Source organism: Mugil cephalus, chromosome 6 (genome assembly GCF_022458985.1).
Source record: "Mugil cephalus isolate CIBA_MC_2020 chromosome 6, CIBA_Mcephalus_1.1, whole genome shotgun sequence".
Classification (NCBI taxonomy): Eukaryota; Metazoa; Chordata; class Actinopteri; order Mugiliformes; family Mugilidae; genus Mugil; species Mugil cephalus.
The window spans coordinates 8,614,594-8,642,436 of NC_061775.1; the positions used below are offsets into that span (position 1 = coordinate 8,614,594).

Genomic DNA, 27,843 nt, shown 5'->3' on the forward strand with positions numbered 1-27,843 from the left:
CCAAGGTAAGCAGTTGGCATCAAGACATTTGCACTTTATGTTTTATGTCATAAATGAATCTGTTCCAATGAAATTATTTTTAATTCACAATCACTGCTTTATAATTAGACATGTAATTAAGCATGAAATTTTCAACAAAATGTCCACATGTATGTATTTCAGACTACTCTCAAACAGACTATCGAAGTTTATGAATCATATTTTAAAACCAATGCGTTCCCCAATCCTCACTCAGAGAGTCAGTTGGTTGGATAAATTCCCTCTGTGCAATAACCCATATTTATGTTGATTTTGGGAAATAACTCGTGTTTATTTTATTTTCATATACCTGTACATATTTCTTATTTTTTTGTATATATTTTTACATTGTAAAATGTGTGTATTCTGATTATAATTGCCTACATATTGTTATATATTCTTATTGCATTCTGATCCTGAGAAGAAAACTAGATTAGTTGCGGTGGGCACAAACTCAGTGACTTCGCAATATTGATTAAATAGTGTGATGTTGACCTTTTGAGAATCTATGATAAACATCAGTGGATGTACATATGACCAGGATTTGTCCTGAATTTATTGTATTAGTACACATTAGTATTAGGACCTTTGTCACCACTACACTTTCCTAACCCTAACCATCTCAACTAAATGCCTAGCCCTTACCCTAACCCTAACCACAACCTAATTGTAACCTTTACCCTAAAACTGAGTTTTAACCTTCAAAAAGACAAAAAAAAAGTGAGGCCAAAAAAGTGAGGACCAGCCAAAATGTCTTCACTTCACACAAATGTCCTCAATCTGCTGGTGTAAAACTTAAACTGGTTCTTGGAAAGGTATACAGTCACAGACACACAAAGACATTGTTGTTAAGGTGGAAGTAGGTGTGGTTTGCAGCTTTTCATGTAAATGATTGAGCATAAACCTTTGCACAGCCTCTTATGTACTGGCAGATAAGTTGTCCTCCCTCAGTGCGTGTACAGGTTGTAACAGGATTTGAACAAGCTGGAAAACGTGTTTTGTTGGACAAAGACCAAACTTGAAATCACGGATATTCCTCCTGCGGACGATTTCGTGCACTTTAATCATGTGGTTTTATAACTTTTTGCTGAGTTTTGACCTGAAGGGGATACTGTTGTTTTTTTTTCTATTCCTTCTACTAGCAGACTTCATCAAAAACAGAAATCCACCAAATTATCCTCCAGGACCGATGGCTCTTCCCTTTGTGGGAAATATACTGAGCATGGACACGAAGCAGCCACACATTTATTTCGTCAAGGTATTGGTATTCTAAATAAATATATTATAACATAAGTAACTGTTTTAAAGCTGTTTTTGTCAAGTTGTGTAGTCTGTTACAGCAGCCATGACGGCAGTGATGGTTTTGATAGCAACAAATGTGCACCATAACAACAACCCCAGACATGTAGCTAAAAATAGCTATGAACTTCTGACCTAGAGGTTCATGTCATGCAGTGTTTCCTTGATGTGGTGTCCACAGTTGGCTGACGTCTACGGGAATGTGTTCAGTGTCCGACTCGGCAGCGAAAAGATGGTGTTAGTGTCTGGGTACAAGATGGTGAAAGAAGCTATAGTGACACAAGCTGAGAACTTTGTGGATCGACCACCCAGTGCATTGGGTGAAAGGTTTTATTCAGGGACATCAGGTAAAAAGAATTATTCACTGTTCAACCTTCTGTACAGGAATTAGTGACCCTCAGTAATTAGCTTATTTTCATCTGTATTGTTTGTGTCTAGGTGGTCTGTTCATGAGCAATGGTGAGACATGGAAGAGACAGCGACGCTTTGCTTTGTCTACCTTACGCAACTTTGGCCTGGGTAAAAGCACCATGGAACAATGCATCTGTGAGGAAATCCAACACCTGCAGGAGGAGATAAAGAAAGAGAAAGGTGGTTTGCACTGAGTACATGATAAGCTCATAATTCTGCAACAGCAGCAGCAGTAATCAGTGGTAAGAAAAAATAGCCTTTTGTGTCTTCCTCTTCTTCAGGTGGACCTTTCAGCCCTGCGGGCCTCTTCAATAATGCTGTGTCCAACATCATCTGCCAGCTTGTGATGGGGAAAAGGTTTGACTACAGTGACCACAACTTTCAGATCATGCTGAAATACCTGTCTGAGGTTCTTGTGCTGGAGGGCTCCATGTGGGCCCAAGTAAGTCTCTAATATCCATTAAGTTCAGTACTCTGGTGAGGCTGTGGGAGTTGTTCATCCATCACTGAATGATAACTGTGATCAGAATTAATTTCACTAATTTCACTGAGTTGTTTTTTAAATGAAAGTTTCTTACAGCACTTACTATTTTACTCTGAGTAGCTCTACGAAGCATTTCCTGGAGTGATGAAGCACCTTCCAGGTGAACACAACAAACTCTTCAACTATTCCGACATCCTCAAAGACTTCATTAGTCAGGAGGTACAGAGTCACAAGAAGGACCTGGACCACAGCAACCCCAGAGACTACATTGACACTTTCCTTATAGAAATGGAGAAAGTAAGTACATAGTTGCAGTGCACACATTGCATTGAACAATTAAGCAGTTGTTATAATTTACTAATGTGTCTTCTCTGTCTGTCTGAATAGCACAAGGAATCTGACCTGGGCTTTAGCGAGACCAACCTGGCTCTGTGCTCTCTGGATCTATTCCTCGCTGGAACGGAAACAACCTCCACTACCTTGCTGTGGGCTTTAGTTTACCTCATTAATAACCCAGATGTTCAGGGTGGGTCAAATGCTACATCCTACAGTGAGCTATGAAATAGGAAGGAAGCCGTTTCCGACTTTGGTGTGTTCTTAGGCTTAGTGGGAAAATAACAAACACACTGATAATGGTTTCCAATATTTGTGTGACAACATAATGCAAAGGTTTTCCTTATGATTTATGATTAATTTCAACATATGCATATCATAAAAATGTCTTTACTTCTTATGTTTTGATTGTCTGGCATATTGATCTGTATCTGATGTAAACAGATCAGGCAAGCTGCTAATTTGTACCAATTTTTGAACTTTGAATGGCAGGCCATTTTCCAGTCATCCATTAACACATAATGAACAGTTAGCACAGCAGTGCTTTGCAGTACATGCTCCATCTCATTAGAAGAGGAGAATATGATAGCATGCTAACTAGCATTAAAATACAAACCACATCTACCCACGTGTCTCGCAGTTGAAGTTAAGGTCCTTTAATTTCCTCTTACAGAGAAAGTCCATGCAGAGATTGACACAGTGATTGGACAGACCCGACCACCAGTCATGGCTGACAGAACAAATTTGCCCTACACTGATGCTGTCATCCACGAGATTCAGAGGATTGGAAATATTGTTCCTCTCAACGCTTTTAGGATGGCGGCCAAGGACACAACACTGGGTGGTTACATGATACCCAAGGTGCATTTATTGTAATATACAATCATGTTAGGTGTTCGCTGAGTGTTTGTGTTGCAGCGTACATTACCTTGGTGTTATCTTGTTCGCTTTCATAGGGTACAGCCTTAATGCCCATCTTGACCTCTGTGCTGTTTGACAAAACTGAATGGGAGACTCCAGACGACTTCAACCCTAATCACTTCCTGGATGCTCAGGGAAAGTTTGTGAAGAAAGATGCATTCCTTCCTTTCTCTGCAGGTACAGTCCCCCACATTCACCTTATGTGTTTTAAGAATAACTCAAACAAGGAAAAATCCACTGTCATCCTTGGTTTTTAAAAGTGTTTGTGTGTTTGTGTACTCTTCAGGGAAACGTGTGTGTCTCGGCGAAGGCCTCGCCAAGATGGAGCTGTTCCTTTTTATGGTCGGTTTACTGCAGAAGTTCTCTTTCTCTGCTCCTGATGGAGTAGAGCTGAGTACAGAAGCAGTCACTGGAACCACACGTGTACCTGTCCCCTTCAAGGTCCAAGCCAAGACTCGCTGAATTATACAATACCTCACCCAACCATTTCTCATTCATCGATGTGCAACAGACAAGACAGAGAAAAAAGATTTGGGAGAGAAATGTGATTATCAGGACCTTTCACATGCAGAGACAGACTTGTTGATTGTCTTTAGATCTACATTTATTTTTGTGTTATTTGTACAGAACAATATGATTTTATAAAAGGAACTAACAACAAAGAAGATATAATGATCATACTGTAAAATTACAATGACATATTTTGAAACTTCCAATTATCTAGGCCACTTGATAATAATAAAAAAAAATATATTGTGTGATGTGAAGTTTGAAGTATGTCTAAAAACGAAAACATACACTCATTTAAGTAAATAAATAATAATAAATATGGACTACATGTTCCCACTCCCTTGCATTGGCCAAACTGACACAACTTTCTCAACGATACGGGTGATGCCATCTTGTGAATTCGGAGCCAGAGTCTGCTCAGTCCTCAGTTTCCAAAAAAGACTTCACTTTGTTGGTTAAAAACTCAAACCGGCCCTCAGTTCATAGCAAGTACAAGAACACACACACACACACACACACACACACACACACACACACACACACACACACACACACACACACACACACCAAACTCAATTGGGTTTTTGTTTAATCATTACTGCACTCTGCTCAGCCTCCTTCAGTTACAAGGAAATGTTGGATTATACGCTGTAGCTACTTGTTAATTTATTCATTTTTTCCAACACTCACGGTCCTACAAGACCTCTTCATGAGGTGGTTGTCATGGCAATTGGTAGGTGGTCACAACTTTTTCTATAGCTAACTAAAACGAAATTGATTTGAAAATTTCACACTTGAACATGCATCAGTATTACATTAACAACCTGAAATGGGAGAAACTATCATTAAAAAATATTTGATTTGGTATTTTAGTGTTTTAGTTCAGTCCAAGTCCCATCCACTAACATGGAGGAGATGGCACTGTGACACTAGGGGGTGCTCTACTTGCTTTGGCTTCACTGTATCAGCATTGCTGGTATTCCTGAAGAGCTTAGTCTAAAACATCTGCATTTAGTCATTCAGGACCTCAACATTTTATGTATAATGTTTTGTGATGTCTTTGTTGTATAAATGAGGAAATAATTATTAATTAAGATATTCTAAACTATTGTCTTAAGACTGGATAATAGTTTAATTTAGGTTAATGTACATGTTTAGGTCACTTTCAGGGATGACACATATTCTGTATTTGGCTGAATTGAAGTTAAACACATAGATCATTATATCTACCAAGCTGTGAGTCACCAGAGTGCCCTCCCATCTCCAACTAGAAAATGATGATGAGGTAAGAGGTCCTAAGCAGTGCCTTGCTTGTCTCTTTTCCTGCTCTGCATCACAATGTGGCTGGCTGATTTATTTCTGTGGCTTGATCTGAGGGGGATGCTGCTTTTTATTTTGACCGTTCTCCTGGCAGTATATTGTCTAAAAGAAAAGGACCCAGCACACTTCCCTCCTGGACCACCGGCATTACCTCTCTTAGGAAACATCTTCAGCATTGAATGTAAACAGCCTCATATTTACCTAACCAAGGTAAGCAGACGGCATCAAGAAATTTCCATTTTAGGTTGTATGTCATTCTTTTAAAATCTATTTAAAATAATAAATGAATCTGTTCCGATGAAGTTATTTTTAATGCACAATCACTGCTTTATAATTAGACATGTAATTAAGAATGTTAAGAATGTTAAGTTTTCAACAAAATGTCCACATGTACGTATTTCAGACTACTCTCAAACAGACTATTGAAAAGTTTATAAATTATATTTTAAAACCAACTACAAAATGTGTAGCATTTTCATGTTAACAACACATTGTGCTGAATGCATTTTATTACAGTCACATGCTAGACAACAGGCCATTTATTCTTCTGCATCAACAGCTAGCTGATGTTTACGGGAATGTGTTTTGCATCCGTCTGGGAAGACACAAAACTGTGTTTGTGTCTGGGTGGAAGATGGTGAAGGAGGCTTTAGTGACTCAGGCTGACAACTTTGTGGACCGACCTTACAGCCCAATGGTGACCAGAATTTATTCAGGGAACTCAGGTGAATGACGCAGGACAATAATATGAAGTATATCAGTCCACCATCCTTCCTCCTCAGACCCAACAGAGTAATCTCTGATGTTTTTCTGTGCCAGCTGGCCTTTTCTTCAGTAATGGCAAGGTGTGGAGAAGACAGCGACGATTTGCCATGGCCACATTGCGCACATTTGGTCTGGCCAAGAGCTCCATGGAGCAGAGCATCTGTGATGAGAGTCGACATCTGCAGGAGGCAATGGAAAAGGAGAAAGGTTGATAATACAAAAGAGACATGTAAGATGATGAAAGCAAAATACAAACTAATTATAAGCTAACTGAACACATTTCCTCTGTTCAGGTGAGCCACTCAACCCTGTGCCACTCTTAAACAACGCCGTGGCCAACATCATCTGCCAGATAGTGTTTGGGAGGCGATTTGAATATAGTGACCACAACTTCCAGAGCATGCTGAAGAATCTGACTGACATGGCCTATCTGGAAGGCTCTTTTTGGGCTCTAGTAAGATGCTAATGTAACATACACATAAACAATAGTGCATGATTTCATTCGTACACAAAGCCAGTACTGGAATGTTGACTCTCAGATACGTCAGCCAAGAGGATAGTGTAATTGAGATATTCATAATAACTGTAGAGTAAGCAATTTACAGCTGTTCAAGTATCTATTAAAGGCTCCTCTTAAAAACATTATTGTGATATACAGTAAGCTCCATCTTTCCTCTACTCACAGCTATACGATGCATTCCCAGTACTGATGAAACGCTTGCCAGGGCCTCACAACAACATCTTCAGCAGCTCCAAATCTTTGGAGTCATCTATCAGAGCAGAGATTGGGAGACATAAATTGGACCTGGACCCTAGCAATCCACGAGATTATATCGACAACTTCCTCATAGAGGCGAAAGTATGGCGATCACATTCAGATCAACAGAACGGTTGAAATTACAGAAAATCAAATATACTTTTTATGAACTGGCTGTATGTTTCTCGGCTCTGCTCCACAGCACAACAGAAACAGCGAAGTGGGCTTTGAGGATGAAAACCTGGTTCTGTGCTGCCTGGATCTGTTCCTGGCTGGCAGTGAAACCACTTCAAAGACTCTGCAGTGGGGACTCATCTTTCTCATCAAGAACCCCCATGTCCAGGGTGGGCGTTCAGATGAAACAGTTTATTTGATGAGGAAACAGGAAATTATAGGGCGCCATTTGTTTTGTTGCCCATGTTAAAATGAACACACAATTTTCCCCACATTTAGCTCCAAAAACACTTAAAAATAAGGAGTGAATTTTTCAGTCACTTTTTATCACATTTACTAAATGTTAAATCTAGATGTTAAGTGTTGAATCTAAATGTTAAAGTTAAATCTAAATGTTAAATCTAAATCTAAATGTAAAATATGAATGTTATTTGTACCACTGGGCAAAACTAAATATTTAGCTAATATGCTAATTGATGCTGCTGTTCAGTGGAAGTACCAAAATAAAAGCTTCATTCTGAGCAGTGTTGTGATGGTACGTGGAGACCGCAACTGAGGTCTCTCTCTCTCTCTGTGCTGCCCTTCATTGACTGACTGACTGACTGTATGCACGTGCCCGATTTGTTGGAAAATGTTTGAAGAGCGATTTTTAACTGAAATTCACACTTTCATCAGTGTGTGCATTGTGCAAAAAATGGGTGTCCATTTTAACATGTGCAACCTTATAAACAGCCCCCTTAGGAAATAGATCACAATGGCAGAATATGTCTAATGAATAAATGTGTTTTGTGTTCTAGACAAAGTCCAGGCAGAGATAGACAGAGTGATTGGACCGACCAGGCAGCCCACCATGGCAGACAAGCCCAACCTGCCCTACACTGACGCTGTCATCCACGAGATCCAGAGAATGGGCAATATTGTCCCGCTCAATGGACTCAGGATGGCTGCCAAGGACACTGTCCTGGGTGGTTACTTTATACCAAAGGTTTGTCTGATGCTCACCGAACATAGAAGCTTGAGTAGACTTCAAGTTCATTTTCAAGACTACTATAATTTTGTGAAGTTTGTATGAAACACAGAAAGTTAATTTAGCATGAGTTGTGGAAGAATCCACTGGAAATTTACACTCCAGTTTAGGTAGGCAGGAGTGTAAGACTGGGCTGGTAGGAGGAAGATGTGTGAAAAAACAGAAATATATGTTACACTTTTAGCAAGGAGGCATTGTTCACTCTCATGCACATATTTATTTTCTGTGGACAACATTAAACAGTCAGTGTTAGCATCTCAAGCGTCAGCTTGTGGTGTGCAGAGTCGTATATTAGACGGAGTCTGGTCAGACTCTGTCTACTGCAAATGTGTGGCTTAGAGCGCCCCCTGCTGACAATCCTCGGTTTAACAGGGTAACATGACTGACTCAAAACATTCATTTAGAACATAATACAGTAGTATCAGATATTTTCCGTCTTTCCCTTTCAGACTTCAGCTCAATATAAATTTTAAGGAGGGGGCAATATTTTTCTGTCTATTTAAACACATAGCACATGGCCTGATAGATAGGTAAACTAAGCAGAAGTTGGGGGAGTGCTTCTTTCTTCCAAATATCAGTTGACTTCTTACACAGGTTGCTATTCAAATATCTTGAGTGTGCAGATACCAGTAACCTATTTACCATACGTGAAGACTAAAAGATTTAGGTCTTTAGGTTTATTAGTGTTTGTAAATAGACTCTAGGGGTGAGTGTGGTTGTTTGCATCTATGCTATGCTAGACTGGCTATATATCCAGGGTGTATCCAGCTGGGATAGGCCCCAGAAACCCCTGCAAACATAGTGAGGATAAGCCGTAGTAGAAGATGAGATAAGATATTTTATGAAACACAGGTTAAAAATTATCTTTTGAGACACATGCAAAAAAAAAAAAAAAAAAAATCCTTGTCATTCTAGTCCCAAATGGCCCCAAAAAATAAATAAAATAATTAAAAAAAAAAAAGATGAGAGTCACCTTCAAGTACTCTCAGTTTGGATTCAAAAAAGTTCAATGAAATGAACTCCAGTCATTCTCCAACATATTCCATGCAGAGGGTGCAGGGTGGGCAAAAGTCCCTTTTCTCAATTCAGTATATGCAACTGGGCAGAAAGTCTTTAAAATATTGTGCTTGACAGTGTCAATAAAAAAAAAAAAAAAAAAAAAAAAACAATAAGAAGTGGTGCACAATTTTGTTTTCTGTCCAGCGCAACAGTGAATAATAAATAAATAATTTAAACAATTTCATAAAGTGAGAAGAAAAGCTTGTTGTCTGTTTGCGTGCAGGGTACCTCTGTGATGCCCAACCTGACCTCCGTGCTGTTTGACAAGGCTGAATGGGACACTCCAGACATCTTCGACCCCCATCACTTTTTAGATGCTGAGGGCAGGTTTATGAGGAGGGACGCCTTTTTACCTTTCTCTGCAGGTAAGCAACGTCGAAGCTGCAGGAAATGGGTGTTCACTGAAGGATTAACTTAAGAGAGTTGTGTTTTTTCCTGCCAGGAAAGCGAGCCTGTCTTGGCGAGGGCCTGGCGAGGATGGAGCTGTTCTTGTTTTTCGTCAGTTTGTTTCAGAAGTTTCACTTTTCCACTCTGGATGGAGTCGAGTTGAGAACGGATGGAATCACCGGAGCCACACGTACACCGTACCCCTTTAAGATCTATGCCAAGCCCCGCTGAACACTCCAGAGTAATCCCAAAAGACTATAAACTGCAAGTAAACTGAGATTTTTTTTTTTTTTCCTGTATACCTGCAATATTATGGCTAGTTTTTCAAAGAAGATGATGTCGTTACAAGAGAAACTGTGTACAGTAGGTAAAGTGGAGAAACCATAGCATGGCTGAATATTCTCAGTTATTCAGGTCATGGTATAGCTAATAAAACAAACTTCAGACGAGTAGTGGGTCAACAGTGAGTTTCAGGTGGATCCTCCAGACACAAACTGCAGCTTCACACTTTTCTCTGTGCAGCTGGTCTCTCTGCTCTGAAACATGTTGAGCTGTTGCTGATAATTATGAAACGTCTTCAAGAAAACTCAAGTCCAGCTGACTTTGTTTGAGCTTTTCTCGTTGGACATGGTGCTTTTTGTACAGCTACAACACCTAATGGGACGCATGTGGCTGTTAACGATGGCTTTAAACACCAACGCTGTTGTCTGACCAGCTGCAACAGCAAAACAATCAACTCTCACATTCATGTCTATTATGTCTCACTTGAATTTCACTGGACTATTTGCTTCCTACAAAAAGAGATATTTGTTTACAGACCAGACAGAAAGATCATATATGTATTTAGTTGTGGAGTTAAGCACGGTTGAATTTGACTTAATGAGATTCATTTCCAAAGTGCAGCTTTACTCTCACATAAAGTTGGTGGTTATATGGAGTCAACTTTAAATAAAGACCCAAGTGCCAAATAGTTTGTGGACTGTGTATAGTTGTGTGTTTTTTTAATCATACTGAGAGAAACGTACAGTTTTAGAAAAACAATTTATTTATTCACAAGAAAAGGTTTGACTTTTAAATTCCTGAAAACTCATAATGCCTTTCTCAATCTTCATTTGCACACAAACAAGGCTGTGCTACGTTTTTATCACACTTCTTACTTTTATGCTTTTAAATCATAACTCTATGCGACTCATTCACTGCAAAAGAAAAATCAAAGCTCTGTGACATACATCTATAGGTCCCGCATGGTGAAGCCATGATAACAAAACATCCTTAAAGTTTCTGCCAGAATACAAAGTGAAAAAGAAGTCAAAGGCTTGTTATATTGTCAAACTACCAATAACCCACAATATGAAAGACAATATCTGCTTCTGTACGGTGCCCCTCTGCCAACACTAAAACAGCTGAAAACATATTCATGATTCGAAACATAAAAACTCTCAAGTTACAATATGCAGGTACTATATGAAACTGTATGAATGTTGAACCTGGTTCTGACACTCGGATCAAAAGCTGGTGTTTAAATCACGTTTACATTGCAACTGTACAACTTCATTGATTACACTCTTGATTACTCACCAATAATTAAGACTCAAGATCTTCAGAGAATAGAAAGGCTAGTCAGTGTGCTGCCAGTAGAGAGGTCAAATCACCAGACCTAAAAGGTTGATTATGGATAATGTGACAACCGGGATTTTCACAGCTTCATATGATGGGCTTGTTCAGTTGTAGTAAAAATGTTTTAAGTGTGTGATGTTGGATGCTTAAAAGCAGTTGGTGGCCAGCACCAAATATAGCAATCATTTTCTCAAAGCATGCTCCTTTGTTTTGTTTTGTTTTTTTAACACCCTCACAGTCACCATTAACTGCATAGTATGATGGAACAGTTACTACATAAATCAACAATCTTAAGTTACATTTAGTAGGCTTTAGCGGTCAAGTAACCATTTATAAAAAAAATCACATTCATTAATATTCAGGGCTCTACTTATGATTAAAACCATTTATATTTCTGTCATAAAGGAGCCAAGGTTACATTGATTGTAGCAAGTAGCCAAGTGTGCAGATAACAAAGCAAAAACAGAGGCAAGAATGGGACTGTTGGGACAGTGAGGAGAAAACAGGCTCATGCTCTATGTAAGGTTGACTAGTGTAGAGTGGGACTGTCTGCTATAACCTCTACTGGCTGACCTTTAGGGTGCTCATTGAGTCCAATCAGCTTATCCTTACATTCTGAGAGCAGATGTGTTTAAGGTCACTTGAGTGCTCACTTGTAGTAGGGAGTAGGGGAGGGAGGTTTTAGCCTTAGGAAAATAAGGTGAGACGTTTGGCTGAATGACACAGTCTACTTGGAGGTAGTGGCAGGCATGCTGATGGAAAGCGCCTGGCGCGGGGCGTTTGAGACTTGGCGCTGCTGGGACAAGAAGGACTGGCCTGGGGACAACACGGAGGAGGTGCAGCCACCCAGTCGAGATTCAATGGCCAGTTTCTGAAAGTTTAGACTCTAAGAACAAAAAAAAATAATAAAATATTTTCAGTGAACACAGCACGTCAGTTTTGTCATAAAAGGCACAATGTCAACAGACCATTGTGATTTTACCTTGTTATACCAAGCAGTGACGATCAGTTTCTCCTCATACTCTTTCAGCCTGGCCTGCTCGCATTGACGCTAGGAGGCAAATCAACCAAACATCAGTTAGCTGTGAAACAGTCCCTTAAAAAAACATATTACCATCCATATTATAGGGCCAAAGTGTGGACTCACATCAAGTTGGAGGATCTGCTTGTCCCGCTCAGCTAACTGGTTCTTCAGAGCCTGGATCTCAGCTGTGGCAGGATTCAGCTTAGGGTCTAATGCTCGGATCACCTACAAGCAGGATCAAGAACAATGAAACAATGACATGGACAATGTTTTACCTACTGGGCTCTAAAGTTAACTTTAGGATTAAACAAAAACAACATCGAAACTAAATGAAAATCACTCACATTACGAGCTTTCTCCAGGTACATCTTGTACCTCTCTTCCATGGCCCGCATGTCATCATCCTTCTTCTTCAGGGCAGCCATCAGCTCATCCTGCTTCAATGCTTAACAGATACAAATTAGAAACAGTCATCCTTTGTTGTGTATGCGTTCACCGTGTATTAGTGGTTGTGTAATGATAGGAAATGTCAAACTTACAGTTCTGAGTGTTGTCAGGCTGGAGGTCCTCCAGCAGCTCTTTCTTCTTCATGATTTCGTCCTGAGCTTCGTTCAGCTGGACCCTGGAGAAAAATAAAAGCTGCTTCTTAACTGGAAAACACACAAATTCATACTTTATCGCAGCACAGACCTAAGGCTCACACTTACATGTGCGCGTCAAGTTTCCGCTTGAGGTTTGACTGAAAATAGAATTGAAAGAAGAGGTGTGTATTGCAAAAAACAACAACATTATGTCTGGGATTTTACCTCTTAAAGCATTAAAATTTGGAATGAAACACAAATTAGTGAGATGTTCTTGTGTAACACTGCTCAAGCACAAAGTCTAACAGCCAAAGATTAACTCTGCACAGCATTTTGTCTGTAGTGGTGCCAGTGAATGTTGGCAAACATACATCATCAGGTTTGGCCGCTTGACTCTGCAGAGCCTTCTGGAGGTCCTCGACCTGCTGCTGCAGCTCACTGATCCGCTCTCGGCTCAATCTGGAGATTAACCACCAGGCGGAGGAAGGTTAACATGTAGGAAGAATGTTTGACAGGGAAGTTAACACAATCCAACCAAAAGCCAAAAGCCATAAAAAAAGGAAAGCCACTATGTATTCCTTCACCATTGTTTTTCAACATGGTTAGAAGTTCCAAATGAACTCTTCATTGAGATGGTTACATGAAAGCATTTTTATTCTGACTGGACTAGTTACAACCACGCGTTAACTCTGTTAACCTGTTCTCAGTGTCCAGTTCACTGCGTGTCTTATGGGCATCCTCCAGCTGCGCCTGAAGAGCGGCGATCTTCTCCCGCTCGTATTCCTCCTGCTGAACTCTCAGCATCTTGTTCTCATGCTGCAGCCTGATGAACTTCTCTCTAAAATCACACATACAGAGTCAGCGCACACACCACACGGGAACGCCGACAGAAATAATATGATGTATAGTATGCTCGTTGCTCTGTACCTGTACATGTGTAATGACAATAAAGTTGAATCTAATCTAAAAGTATGAGCAGTAAAATGCTACCTGTACTCAATGGGTATTAACTCAGCTGCCAAGTTATCATGGCTGGGGCTGTCAGAAGTAAGAATCCCTATGAATGAGAAAACATGCAGTTTAGAACATAAGAGCAACACGTGGCTGAGCAGCACCGTTGTTGTACAGATACCTGCTTGGGAAAGCTGGTGCTGTTGAGCCTGTGTGCACCGCAGCTCCTCGTTGATTTCCTTCAGAGAGTCTCTCTCAACGATGGTCCTCTATTGAAGGAGAAGTGACGTTAAAGCAGTTGTCAGCTAAGGTTTTTATTTCTTTATTATTGGTAGCACATTTCAAATGCTGCTGAACCTCTTTCTCCTTCATCACGGTTTCGTGCTTCTCCTCCAACTTTTTCATCTCAAAAGCCAAGTTGTCTGCTCGCCTCGACTCCTCAGACAACTTCCTGTGAAGCTCCTGCACCTTAAGGGACAAACGAAACACAAGTGGCACCAAATGCTTTTGTTCCCAGCAAATTCAAACAAACAAATCAATATATACAGTCTCCGTTAGATGTGTTTTGTTCTATACAAAGTGAATGCTCCCTTTAATGTAATTTAATAATCTACCTGTCTCTTGTATGACTCGAGCTGAGCACGGGCAGCGTTGGCTTTGCGCAGCTCTTCCTCCAGACTGACAGTGTTTTGCATGTAGGTCATGTTGTTCTCCTCCAACAACTTCATCTGCCTCTTGAGATCACCCAGGTTCTCCAGCTTACGCTTGTACGTTTCCACTGAGGCCTCAAGGATCACCACCCGGTCTGAGCAGCTCCTACAGGAATTCAAGACAAAAACATGAATGAATACAATGAATACCTGAAAGCGAGCATCTGTGGGCTCTGCAGCAGGCACTGAATAACATAAATAAAAGAATGGCTCCTTAATGTAAGAAATAAAGCGAATCTCTTCACCTTTAATCACTTGAGAGATGAAACTGAAAATATTAAACTTCAATCCTGAGTTATTTAAATCTTGAGCAGAGTCTGTGGTTTCACATATGCCAGAGCTCTAACATCAGTAAAATCAGAAGAACGTTGAAACTGGATTCCAATAGAATTAAATATATTTGTAACTGGATCTTCAAGAATTAACCAGCCCCGCCCACACGCTCCATTCAAAAGGACACTTTTGAGGACAATTACTACTTGCCCACAGAGCACATGCACCACACTTGGTGAATCATACTAGATTTATGATCAGTCGGCCGCAGTTGACCTCCTACACAGACACAAACCTCAGGACATCCAGTTCATCTTTGAGAGCCCGTGATTCCTCTGCCAGACTGGTGAGCTCATCGTTACGGTGCTGAACCTCAATCAGCTGCTTCTCCAGCTCCTCACAGTGGATCCGGTAGTCATCCTTAGCAGCCTCCAGCCTGGAAGAAGACAACACATAGAAGTCTTTGGCCTTTTACGATATGAGGTAGATGATGCCCATCACAGTCACAAACCTGAAGTTCTCCTCTTGCAGTGTCTCGAGTTGTTGCAGCAGCTGACTGTGTTTTCTTCCCGAGGGCACGCTTGGATCGTCGAATGTGTCGAGCTGATTGGCTCGGTCCGTTAGGACATCATTCTCAGCCAATAAGCTGTTCCGCTCCTCTTGAAGAACGGCCACCTATTCAGGGACAATAAGGTCAGAGAGCCACTCTCACAAGTACTACGACATTAACGTCAGCAGGAAGAATAGATGCTAAATCTCTTCTTGGTCAATTACTGCATGCAAAGCAAAAACAACACATGTGGGCACCAAAAAGGCACACCTTCTCCATGACAAATAACTCTTCCTTTCCCAGCTGTTAAAGCAAACAGTGCAGTTAATCCATGCTGGGAGCAGAGCACAGACCAAGTGCACTTTAAGCAAACATGTTAATACACAGTTAGTTAGTTTAACCTTCTCACACATCATCAGTCACGTTCACTGTACCAGCTTGACCAGTTTAACAGTCACTAGATTATTAATGAGAAACATATTATTGTTCAAAGTCCTGCTCATAACAAGTCTACAATTTTCTGTCTAACATAAGAATTCACATCTTTAACTAGGACTGGGCTACACAGTTGAAATCAATATTGTTTTTGTAGATATGCAAAGTATATAACTCACTTGAAAACCTTTTCCTACAAACCTTGAATAACTCACACCTACAATAATCATATCTAAAAACAATTCAACTGTATCATATCTGACTTTTATTCACTTGTCCCGTGAATGAAACTGTATCTTCTTGTGTAGCCCAAGACAGATTTCTGATACCTATGATGCTGCGTTCCTCAGGAGAAGGTCACTATATCAGACAGATGTTTTAGGATGAATTACCAGAAAGAATTATTAAACAAGCAATGCCGTGACTCTTCTTGAAGAGAATCCCGATTGAGTCATCTGTTAGCTGAGTTAGAATAAACGTCTGAGTGGCTGGTTTAGATGGGTTTAGTTTCACCCCGGCGGTCAACCATGCTGGACTTACCTCGCTGTGACGAGAGACGAGCAAGACTGGGGACAGAACAGATCAAATCTGTCGAGAGTCCAGTTGAACAGTTGATCAGTGGCTAAGCTACATTTAGTCTGCCTGTACAGTGCTGAGTGAGGCCCTCCAGCAGTGTAGAGTGTGGTCTGGATGCCACAGTGGGACCAGCAGAGCCCAGACTAAAGCCCACAGTCATTCTGCCAGAGCAGCTCCAGACAATGGACCCAAGCATTACAGCGAATTACACAACTCCTGTTTATAGTGTACCAAAGGCGTGTGTGTTTGTGTGTATGTGCGTGGAAACAGAGAGGTGTACATCTGCAAACGTTTGAAATGGTACTGAGGGAAGAGAGCTAGAAATGAGTCACACTAATGTAAATTTTAATAGAGGTTTGTATTCACCTGTATGTCCAGCTCTTGGCAGCGTTGGCCTAGTGCTTCCTTCTCTGCCAGAAGTTCCCCAAGGTCCTCTAGGGCTTTTTTTAGCTGGGCACATGAATCGAAAGCAGAGTTAATTAATTCACACCTTCTGATGATGCCCACATCCATACAAAAAGCTTCTGCTGCTACGCAAGTCAGGAAGATAACATGGCCATGAACTAAACTCAACCATTAACTAAAGTATGACTAATGTGAAAGCATGAAAAGGATGGCCATTTTCAGTTCTCGTCCAATGTTAAGCCTGTTGGGACTGAGTTAATTTCCCAGTTAAAGCTGCAGATGTGCAGAGCGCTGGATTGAACAGTATGTGTCAACATCTGAGCTCTGTGATTCTCTGCAGCATACAGATGTGAGCTAATGCTCCTCCTCAAACTGGTCCACAAAAATAAATTTATTAGCAAGTGGTTACAGAAGGAGTCTATTCAAGAATTCTGTTTGTTCAGAACAATAAAGGTCAAAGCACGAGTCAATAAATTGACTGTCTGACCAATGAACTATTTAATTAAATTTCCAAGTGATTTTCAAGGCACTGCAAAGATGAATAAAATGTTTTTTTCCCAAGATAATTACAGACAATATGTTTTAAAGACCAAAAACCTCACTGAAAAAATTACTTGCACATCAGCTGCAAAAGGAAACAATGGACAACTGACCACTGTGTAGATATCAGGGATTTTTATTTTGTGTCTTTTGAAGCGTTTAAAGTCAGAACCACCAACCGCCCGAACATTGACAATGTGTTTCTAAATTCACTTTATTAGAGTTTCTCATCAGAAAGTCGTAGTGTAACAGTACCCGATTCAGACAGATCTCTGTGGTAATAACACTGACCTGCTGTTCCAAGTCCCCCGACAGCTCTCCTCCAAACGGGGCCACGGTCTCTTTACTCATGAGCTGAAGAGGAAAATGTCACTGGGTTTATTACACACTCATTAAAAGAGCTGTAAAACCTCAACCTATTTTAACCATACACTATGTAGTGTGTGCACTCTGCCCCACTTCGACAAATACAGCTGCTGCTGAAGGTATTTGAGACATTCTGAGACAAGTTGCTTAAAACAAACGGTACAACAGCTCAACACCAAACTTTCTCGTTCATTTCTGATTAGTTGAGGCGCCGCTAATCTGAGAGCAAGAGATTTGGTATTAAGATGGACTGACCTCTTGAATCGCTGTCATGACAACATGCTGCACAGACTCCTCCAAGGTCATGATGATCTGAATGTACTCTGGTGATATAATGAGAGCGGCTCATCACACACACAGATACATTTATATGCAGAGAAATTATCTTTCATAATCTGTGTCCAACAAAATGCCACACTGTGCTCAACAGTTTCCCAGCCAGCCCGATGAGCTCTGCCTTTGTCCGTGATTTGGCAGGACAATAATGAAACATTTTTTGGCTGAGGGCCTTAACTGAACCGGATTTTGACACTTCGCCCCCTTTATCCTAACTGAACAACAACACATGAATACCGTCGATACTTCGGTGCGTACATTCTGTATGGGTCTGATCTGTGCATAGACTTCTTATCACACAAACTGTGACATACCTTGTTTGCGCTCACATCTGACAGCACAGCCCAGTATGAGCTGCAGCAGACGCCCCAGCTCCACAGGGTCTGAATGCTCTGCCACCCGAGACAGATCTGGCAGCGGAAAGTCTGAGATTTCCTGAGTTAACACCTGATGGTGCACAAACACAAGCAAAAGCAGGAAGAGTAAACACAAATACAGTAAGAACATGCACCGATTTAAAGAAAAAAGGAAAAAAAAAGACAAAAACTGATGTAAAATTCTTGGGTATCGGTACTTGACAGTACTAAGGACAGATTGGGCCTCATTCACTCTTATATATGTAACTTGTTCTTGTTTTATTCATTATTAATTTATGTAAAAAATGACTATTATTATTATTGTTATTATTAATAACCCGATCATGACACATTAACAGAAACATTCTAACTGAGTTGAAAGCTCTCCATTAGCATACTGCCACACTCCCACTCTTCTACATAAGAAAATACATTTGCCTGAAAATAAATTACAGAGAAAATCTGTGTAGTTGTTCTGAGACAGGAGAATTTAACGACTGAAGCCACTGAAACAATAAGGGTCTGAGGTGGATGTCAGAAAAGGCAGACGTTCCAAAATAACTTCCATGGAAAAGTAGTTTAACTGACTTTTCTTCAGGGAAAATACAAATTGAAACCTTCTGTCTGTTTTACGTCCAGGTCCTTGTACTTGTTGTGGTGTTTTGTTTCATAGTGTCTTCTCATGTTCTATTCTTTTGTTACAGCCACGTTGGCTGTCCTCTACATTTGTGAACAGACAATCTGCCTCCTACCTGTCTGGAAAGCTCCTGTTTTCCATTTTTCATTTGGCCATTTTTGGCTTAAGTTTGCCCAAAGTGACTGGTAGCATGAAGCTGGTAAACAACACTGGAGGAGGGGACGCTTGCTGGTCTTGAGTGGCGTGCCAACAAAGCATTCTGGGATTTATAGTACTGGCGGTGCATGCACTATATACCGGTGGGTCAGCTCTAATATACATTATTACAGATATTATCAATGTTGTGATTAAGGACACAATGTAATCAGAATAACTGTTTCATGTTACTGGAAAGAAAAGGGAAATGTGTGCAACACGGTTTATAGCTGAATATTTTAATTCATAATAAAATGCATCTGTAAATTAAAGCTCTTGAATATTTTTGTTACTTAAAGGCTGTTTCAGTAAAAGGCATCAATAGATGCTATACATTCAGTTTAAAGTTGTGTTCACATATTCTGTAAATGTGAGTGAATTAGTCGTATGCGTGGTTTAAAAACAGATTCATGCGTATGCACGGTTTATGAATGAGGCCCATTGTGTAGGAAACTTGAACTGCTTGAGTTTTGTTTTGAGCTGTGCTGCACCTGTAAATTTCCTTCAACGAAATCTCCTGAGTCTTGGCTCCACTGCGACAGCACATACTACAACTCCCAAAGCAAGAGTCCAGCTGTAACATAGCGTGTTTCCCTACGACTGTGCAACAACAGTAACGAGGCGGATGTGTGCTCTTCCTACCTCGTTGTAATAGTCAACCACCATCTGAAGAATCTTCTTTAGGTTGTTCATCTGAAAACAAAGATTATGAAATAGCATGAAATTTTTTTACTGAAGAAACATAGATCTAGAGGAACAAATCACAACAGAGAATGTCTTCCAATGCAATTTATGTTCATGCAACTGAACACACAATGCACACATGTGAAAATAGGCCTTTGTCACAGCAGACATTTTGAGACGTCATTAAATGAATAATAGCATTAACAATGACTCTTTTACATGCCCCAGTAAGATCAACACCAACAACACAATAAAGTTAAAAGGAAACAGCTAAATGGACCCTTATTTACTACACATGTAGTTTTCTCTTTCTTTTTGTCAATGAAAAAGGCCTACTTTGGAGTAAAAAGCAGCATGAGAAAACACAAGGACAACCAAGCAGAAGAAAACAGAATGGGATTTTTTTTTTTTCATTGCCTTTTCATCACGTATACACCTATTTGAACAAACATACATGCACACATTTCACCAGAAGAGTCAGAGCGCAGGGTCATAGTGTGGGATAAGCCAGAAGCAGCACCCCTGGAGCAGGTTGGAGGACAGTGTCAAGGACAGTTTTGCAGGAGCAAACAGAGGATTTAGCAGGCGGGGGTTGAGCAAAATGTGAAGTGAAAAGTCTGAGAGGACAGATGCTGGACAGGTGACAAGAAAACGCTTTGTACCTTCAGTCTCCAGTTTCCCTCGACGTCTGTTTTGATGCGTCCGAGCCATCCGTCACTGAACCATGCTGGGTCTCTGTAGCACACAAACGACAATATAGTCAGGCAACCCTTTCCTTTTTACAAATTCTTCATCATTAAAAGTGTTCTATCATTTATTGGCTGTTTTCTAGGTTATATGTTTTAAATGACATTTCTGTTTCTCATCATTTTGTACACATCCCTCCTCTATCTGCTAGAATTCATTTCGAATCTAAATCATGGTTTGCTAAAGACAATAAATCAAGCCAGAAATACAAGGACATCTTGAGTAGCTTTTTTTGTATGTGCGTTGCAGTGAAACCGAGAATCTTGCCCATAATATTACTGTAGTTTACGGAGGCTGGTCGCTAAACTAAATACTTTAGCTTTTCCTACTGTTTTCACTATGCGTCCTCCACCTCTCACACATCAGGCTGTAGTGTGATGTGATTTACTCGAGCCTAACTTAAGTGGTTGTAAGCACTCCCTCACATCTGATGCAGGGCCTGCGACATTGCTGCTCCACTGGTGAGCTCATCCACTGTCCCGCAGGGCGCAGGAGTATTGAAGGTCTGCAGCTGAGAGGGAGGAAAAAAAAAGCGTATTCTTGAAGAACAATGAACAATCAGAGGAAAGCATAAGGAAACATGCACTTTCTTGAGGAGTTCATCCGCAACCCTGCAAATGTTCAGAGTTGGTGAACCTTTTTAAAATTCCCTGTGGTAAGTGATTAAAGACGAGAACAGAGGCGAACTAATAAAGTGATAGAGGGATAGGGATGTGGAAGAGTGCATGTGACAGAGACAAAGCGATGACAAAGGCCGCCATCCTTAAGTGAAACGGTAAATTTTTCATGTCGCATCCAAATAGTACATCGAATGTTCCTGCTTTGAGACCCGATGAACATCCAGCTGTTAACAGAAATTACCAAACTTATCTAAAAGCTACCACTTGGATACTCACTACCACCAAGCAGAGAAACATTTTAGTGGAAAAGGCCGTAACCACACCTGAACACATCTAAGCATTTGTAGCCACGTGTGTTTGAATGAGACACTTTATTTCCTAAATGGACACCAAGGGTTGTCTTGAGTCTAAAAAAGCCCTGATGGGGTAGGTTCATCAGTAACTAATTAATTTTGATCATTTTTGCCCTGCCAAGTATTTGGTGTGATTTATAAATGAAAAGTATGTCAGGTGAACCTGGCGTGAGCTCATCACATTATTTACCATAAACAAATGGCGGATACACACTAGAGTAGCAGTCAAACACTGCTAGCTCCAGCTAGCCGTGTCCAAGGTGTCTCTGACTATGGTTGACTATTGTTGGCGTTCGTGACATTTAATCTCTTACGTAACGTTAACAATAATAATTAAAGAGCCACATTCCACAAATATCCTCTGGTTAATTGGATTACCAGCCCGGGTCCGGTGAGGGTCAACTAAACTGTAGGATATTGTTGAATCTTAACTTGACACCAGCAGTCTTCTGCAGGGTGGACTCAACATTTCTCCTCTTGCCTAGCCACTACATTTGGACGGACAGGGATGCTGCTGAGACTCGGAGAAGATTGAACCACGACGGTGGATAATAAAGTATTTCCGCTGCTAGAAAACCTGCGCACGGTCCTGGCTCACATTATGCTTCATTATCTCTCAGTTGGTGAGTCGAGCTTTAGCGGACACCGGCTAAAAACAGGTAAATAAAATCCCTCACATTTGTTGCGGCGACACATTCGCAAATAAACTCACCCATATTATCAGGCTCTCGACCAGTGCCGTTTTGTTTTCGTCCATTTGTAACCCTTTTAGCAATAATATGGTCCTTCACCTGTCAGCTCAGCTCTTTCGTTCCCTTTCTCTGCATTTGACCTCACCTGCTGACAAAGGTAGACTTCTAACGACATAAGCGTAGATAAGAGACGAGCTCATTGACTTTTCCGCCTCAAAGTAGCGTAAAATGTACGCGAATGGGGCAGCGACGTAACTCTTTGACGTTCACCTGCTCGCATACTCGGTTGACAGAGCCTCGTCCAATCAGAATTGAGATTGGTGAAGATCGACGGCCTCTAAAGCTCGCGCTGACCAATCAAAAAGCTTGGTTTGGATTTGCCCCTACCTCCATTATCTGATCAAAATCAAAACATTTTTTCAACTCACAAAGACAGTCAGCATCTCCATATAGAGTGCACTTGTGTTCAAGAAATTCATTTAACACAAGGGTAAGAAGCAAAGACAAGCTGTTGTTCATTAATTAAAAACAAAATACAAAAACAGACTCTCAGTTTTAAAGATAAATTGAAATCACGTCAGTGAACTGGAGGAAAATGTTCAGAGGTGTGCCCAACAACAGAAAGTACTCAGCCAATATAAAATTTTTATTGCAGCTTTGTTTTCATGTTTGACTCCATGGCCTGTTGTAAATTATTATTACCTCGACCAGTAAGCCGGCAGACTGAAATCCCCCACAGCCAGTTTTTCAGCCCTGTTTAGAGCTGAAAAATGAATACCACTGGAATGTTAATCCCTTTAGCCGTATTTTATAGGCCACTTGAAAGAAATTGAGTATTTTCTGTAATCTACATGGTTTCCATTCAGCCCTGTGAGCACACCAGGCTTTTACTAATGGTAAATCATTTCCAATGAATACAATAAACCTCGCCACGTTATCCATTTATACATCTCACGTGAGGGTGTGTTGACATCGGATGAAAACACTGTACGCTTTTAATCACTTTAAGATAAGACATCTTAAAGTGAGACTGCCTCCTGCTTTCTTGAGACACAGGGTGGAAAATTACAAGCCCAAAAGATTTATTCCACTGAATTCTCACACCATCAGTCAGCGCATGAGTTAAGGCTGGACTGTACTCACATGGCCTGCAGGAGCTCTCTCTGTCCTTATTTAACAGTCACTGGATGAGAGCCTCTGTTTTATCTCCCAATTCCTGCTGCTGTGAGACCCTGACCCGCACTCAAGGATGGTGACTATTTTTAGATGACCTGAACCGCACGGACTTTTCAGCTTCTATCAGGGAAGAGCTAGTGTAAATATTTGACAGGATATTTCTGCAGCAGCTCCCTCGGTGAATATGTGAAGGTTGTCACATATCTTTGCCCACTGCGCCAAGAGTTGTTCTACTTTTTTCCAATATTTGTTCTTCCTTCTTCTCTGATATCTGCGGAAAATGAAGCGGCTTTCATTGCTGTTGCTGCAGTCATTTGTCCAACACTGATTTGTCACTCATTTTAAAGACATTGTTTCAAACCAAACCAAGGATCTGTTAGAAGCCTCCTTTCAAATAATCTGCCATTGATACTCTAATACGGTGTTTGTGTCTTTCCCAGATTTCACAACCAAAACTTGGCGAGTATTACTTGGATGGGATTTTGGTAGAGTAAACTTTGGGTTAATGATTGACGAGTTTATAGTCAACCTAGTTAAACGCGGAGTGGGAGGAATATTTCCCGGCTTCCATTTGGTCACGTGAACCAAGTAGCCTGCCTCTGGCTACACGGAAGCGACAGCTTTTTTGTATATTTAGGTTTTAATTGACGTTTTAATTACTAAAGTTGCCCTCAGTCTACTGTAAACTGAAATAAGTGTGTTGTGGTGTGGGCTTGAGTTGTTCAAAGCGCTGCTTTATTGATCTGAGTGCATTATGGCTCCCTTTAAAAAGAAAGAGCGGCTGATATTGGAAGGAGTAGTTGATCATTAACAAGCAGCTCCAATTTATTTTGCACTGTGATGCTGTCGGGCAGCACTTCACTTAGCTCTAGCACACAATAGTGACTACCTGTATAATTAAGAGACTGCTTTAGAAGCACTGAACATCAGATCTCAGTCATCCAGGTGAGTCTTTTTCTTATGGTTTGTCTTACACAAGTGCAGTTGCACTTTACAAAGCAATTCCAGATAATTACGGTTATGGGTAAATTCTTGTACAGAATGTGTTTTGATCCCATGGAAAGAAGACTTCCTGCATACGATTTGTTAGAAATCTGCTAATCACGTTTTAAACATAAATATATGTCTGTTTCAGTAACAGTGTGGATGTCTCTTCCTGATTACCGTGCCCACTTACTAAATACAATTAGCCAACAACAGCCACAATATGATCCTGAGTTTGTAGTTTAATTTCAGCACTTGTATCATTGTTAATTGAATCTTTCCATCTACAAGATGCATTTAACCCACTAATGTATGGCGAGCTTTCAAATCATTTGGTAAACTGCTGTAGTCAGAGCATCAGTATCTGTGACGCACAAACAGAGAAGAGCCCGATCAATCTCTTTTACAAATCATTAGTTGTGTGTCGGTATCTCCTCACTGGCAGATATCTGAGCATTTAAGGTGTGTTAATCATTGTCATCATGTAATGTCATGTTGCAGACAGAATCGTCTCGCCTAATACGATCTCGTAGGTCAGGGTCACCCAGGATCATCCACATATTTGGCGTTCGCCTCAGAGACAACACATATGAGCTGCCACCAGGTGAGAGTTTCGTTTCATTATTGGAACACCAGAATCATTATTTATCTTAAAAACAGAGACCTGTGTCTGTGAGAAAATGATTGTGCTTTTACTTGAAGGATTGCATGGGTCTATAAAATCCAACCGTCCACCGGCTGTAAACATTATTATTACTGTAGGGCACTCCTGTGAGAAGATAATTATTGCTTTTATCAGAGTCTCAATCTGGTGGACGGAGTTACTGCCACACAAATAACACTAATCTCTCTGTTTACATGTGTGGTCCAACTAAATGAAACATGTTGTGTATTTTTTTTGTTACAAGAAAACTGCTATCATGTAGTACACACAATCAGGATGTGGTCTTAGGACTGGCTGTGGAAAATATCATGTGTCTTAACATTTGTCTCTGCTCCTCAGGAATCTTTGCAGCCATGTCTGTCCACAAACAGACAAGACTGTCCAGTCTGCCTACAGACGGCCAGATTCCCGGTCCAGACAAACTGTGGCCATTTGTTCTGTGGTACGAGATCACACACGAAAGCACCCGAACCGGCATCACACCCGTCTAGGGCTGTTCTCTTTAACGCACACGTCTGTTCTCGTGGTCATCTGAGACGCTGAGTTCATTCATTTTCACGCTTTCTCCCCTGTTACATCATGTGTTTGTATCCGAGTTTATGTCATTCATTCACCGCTGACCGTGGTGCGTGCTGCAGCAGTGTGTCACAAGTTTTGGGGGCCCGTCTGCTCCACTTTCAATAATTAACTGTTGCCGTGGTTTCCTATCTGCTTCTTGATAGTGACGCATGTCACCAAACACAATAAGTGGTTTACTTTACAGTGGTAGATTCGCTCTTTGTCATTTTTCAAAAACAAACAAACAAAAATAAAGGTAATCTAATTTTATGATCAATACACAGCAGTGCAGCAAGGAGAGGCATATCTGTTTCCTCCAATGATATAAAAATATTTCAACCTTTTCAGATCTGGTTTCGAAAACGTTTCATATTTTAGCTGTAATCAGATGCCACAGTTTATCTTTATGAAACAAACTGATATTTATCTAATACAGCTTGCAAAGCTATTTCTGTTCCAACATAACATGTAATCCTTTGACCACAGTGTTACACGTTCTAATGCAGATATGAAGAAATGTGTTATGGTGCGAAACTGCTAATGGTTGTGTGTTGGATTTTACAGCTCCCTGTATGATCGCCTACTGGAGACATGGCTCATGGCTGGATGCAGTCAGCTGTCCGCTCTGCAGGCAGAAGGTACACGATCACTTTTTTTCTGTAAAACATAAGCACGTTTTCAGTGTGGACACGGTGCAAGAATTTGTGTCACTTGGCAGGTCAGCGTCCTGTGCCACCTGTTTAACGAGAGCCGGTCAGACCAGCAGTCAAAGGAGGTTCTTGGAGAAATCACGGACTACAACAAACGTTATTCTGGAGCCCCACGAAGGGTCAGTACCCGTAACATCAGCACCTCAAATAACTGGAAGCGTCTGGCTGTATAAAAGTATCAGGGGTTGGGTTTTTTTTTTTTTTTCAGTCTTGAATGTAACATGAGATTAAACCAAAGGTGTATTGGGAATTCTTCCACCATTTCCTCTGTTACGTTTGGCAACGAAAATGGCAGTTATGCAACCTCAAAGATTTAATGTCCCTTTGGACCACTATGGCCAGACAAAGGAGGGAGGTATCTGGTTAACACCCCACCCAGGTGGCCCACAGATGTGCTTTTCTCTGAAATAGGAACACAGCTGATTTCCCACGTTTCCTTCACACACTCTTACATAAACCTAATAAGAGGTGGAGCCAGGTTGTGAGACTGTGAAATTTGGCTGCTGAATTTTGAATCTGATGTGTCTCTGTGTTTCAAACCTTTTAAAGGAGATATAGCGCCATCTGCAGACATCTAAATAAATGCATTTATGATAGGACATCTTGGGTTGACACTGTCGCGTTGAGGTTGTCACTTGCCAATGTTCATATCTAAAACATTTTCGCTTATTCTGACCCTTCCAGGTAACAGACTACCTCTGCGACGCGCCTCTCCTTCTGCAGTTGCTGGCTCGTGGCCTGGGCACCATGGGAGGACTCGTGTGGCTGTTTCTTTTCAGGGTGGTTCTGTGCTGTTTGGGGACAGTGGTGTCCATCTCCTCCCCTCCCCTGGACTCTGTGTCATCATCTGGTTCCCTGGAAACAGACCCCTCCTTGTGCGGACTGCTGGGCGTCCTGGACGACCTGGTGGTGGTCATCCTTCTCCTCATCTGCGTGATCAACATCAACCAGCACATGGCGCCAGAGAGAGGACAGTCTGAAAATGCTACGTCCTCACAGAGAGTCATAGGGGAATCACTGTAAATAGATGCCGCTGGAGTGTCAGAACAAGCTGCTTGACATGGACCTTTAGTGGATTCCTTCCTCCTGGCTGTTGCAAGCTGGATTAGTGGACGTAAGAATATTGACAAGCATGCGGCATGCAATGGTCAAGATGAAGAAGAATGTGGAGTCAGGCTCCGGGCCTGTTTGTCAAGTGTTTACAGAGCCACGAGTGATATCTCTAACACAAAGTTATGCAGTGTGCTGGTTCAGCTGTCATTACAAATCCTTAAGTGTTTGACTGGGGCCTTTTTAATCCACGTTAATGAGGCAAAGTCTCCAGCGTTCAATCATTTGAAAGTCATGCTTTCAGGGAAATTTCAGTAAATTATAATCATATATGTTTAAAGTTTGGACACACCTGCTCATTCTATTCAATGAGAAAATGCATTCAAACGTTTGACTGGTAGTGTATATGTATAGTTTTCATCTCATCCCCCAGTAACCGATCATACTGGCAATAATGTTGCTACTTTGTCTCAGCAAGCTAAACAAAAGCTGTCAGTATTGTAATATTGACAACCCTGTAAATACTTGATATTGTATGAATAGTTTTTATGGTTGAAATAAAGAATATTTATTGTTTTAAAAGGCTGG

At 40.9% G+C, this 27,843-nt stretch overlaps 3 protein-coding genes across 6 annotated transcripts; 2 read left to right on the top strand and 1 right to left on the bottom strand.

Moving 5' to 3' along the window:
- Positions 1-943: 943 nt before the first annotated feature.
- LOC125009170 lies at positions 944-10,349 on the top strand. The gene is made up of 18 exons (XM_047586874.1): positions 944-1,276; positions 1,499-1,664; positions 1,756-1,908; positions 2,010-2,170; positions 2,333-2,509; positions 2,600-2,738; positions 3,219-3,406; positions 3,502-3,643; positions 3,753-3,923; positions 5,280-5,506; positions 5,856-6,021; positions 6,116-6,268; positions 6,355-6,515; positions 6,747-6,920; positions 7,021-7,162; positions 7,790-7,977; positions 9,302-9,443; positions 9,521-10,349. The coding sequence occupies exons 1-18, from the start codon at positions 1,085-1,087 to the stop codon at positions 9,694-9,696; spliced, it is 3,018 nt and encodes a 1,005-aa protein (XP_047442830.1). The 5' UTR covers positions 944-1,084; the 3' UTR covers positions 9,697-10,349.
- Positions 10,350-10,487: 138 nt separating this feature from the next.
- hook1 (hook microtubule-tethering protein 1) lies at positions 10,488-22,406 on the bottom strand. Of its 2 annotated transcripts, none has more exons than XM_047588359.1 (22): positions 22,134-22,406; positions 20,874-20,959; positions 20,364-20,436; positions 19,660-19,710; positions 18,144-18,276; positions 17,749-17,816; positions 17,419-17,481; positions 16,549-16,632; positions 15,133-15,296; positions 14,917-15,057; positions 14,253-14,454; positions 13,996-14,106; positions 13,820-13,907; positions 13,678-13,744; positions 13,385-13,525; positions 13,059-13,146; positions 12,814-12,845; positions 12,646-12,728; positions 12,451-12,551; positions 12,230-12,331; positions 12,065-12,133; positions 10,488-11,968 (listed from the first exon to the last, which is right to left on the bottom strand). In XM_047588359.1, exons 1-22 carry the CDS (start codon positions 22,176-22,178, stop codon positions 11,810-11,812), a joined length of 2,151 nt encoding a protein of 716 aa, XP_047444315.1. In that variant the 5' UTR covers positions 22,179-22,406; the 3' UTR covers positions 10,488-11,809. The 2 variants fall into 2 exon arrangements, with proteins under 2 accessions (XP_047444315.1, XP_047444316.1); XM_047588360.1 differs by lacking the exon at positions 22,134-22,406 and adding an exon at positions 20,156-20,223 and having other exon boundaries at positions 20,874-20,918.
- Positions 21,550-27,840, top strand: si:dkey-183n20.15 (RING-HC_RNF170 domain-containing protein). 3 transcript variants are annotated; one of them, XM_047588363.1, is made up of 7 exons: positions 21,550-21,812; positions 21,907-22,080; positions 24,775-24,877; positions 25,277-25,379; positions 26,060-26,133; positions 26,214-26,324; positions 26,890-27,840. In XM_047588363.1, exons 3-7 carry the CDS (start codon positions 24,863-24,865, stop codon positions 27,226-27,228), a joined length of 642 nt encoding a protein of 213 aa, XP_047444319.1. In that variant the 5' UTR covers positions 21,550-21,812; positions 21,907-22,080; positions 24,775-24,862; the 3' UTR covers positions 27,229-27,840. The 3 variants fall into 3 exon arrangements, with proteins under 3 accessions (XP_047444319.1, XP_047444318.1, XP_047444317.1); XM_047588362.1 differs by lacking the exon at positions 21,550-21,812 and having other exon boundaries at positions 21,827-22,080; XM_047588361.1 differs by lacking the exons at positions 21,550-21,812; positions 21,907-22,080 and adding an exon at positions 22,662-24,234.
- The last annotated feature ends 3 nt before the right edge of the window (positions 27,841-27,843 follow it).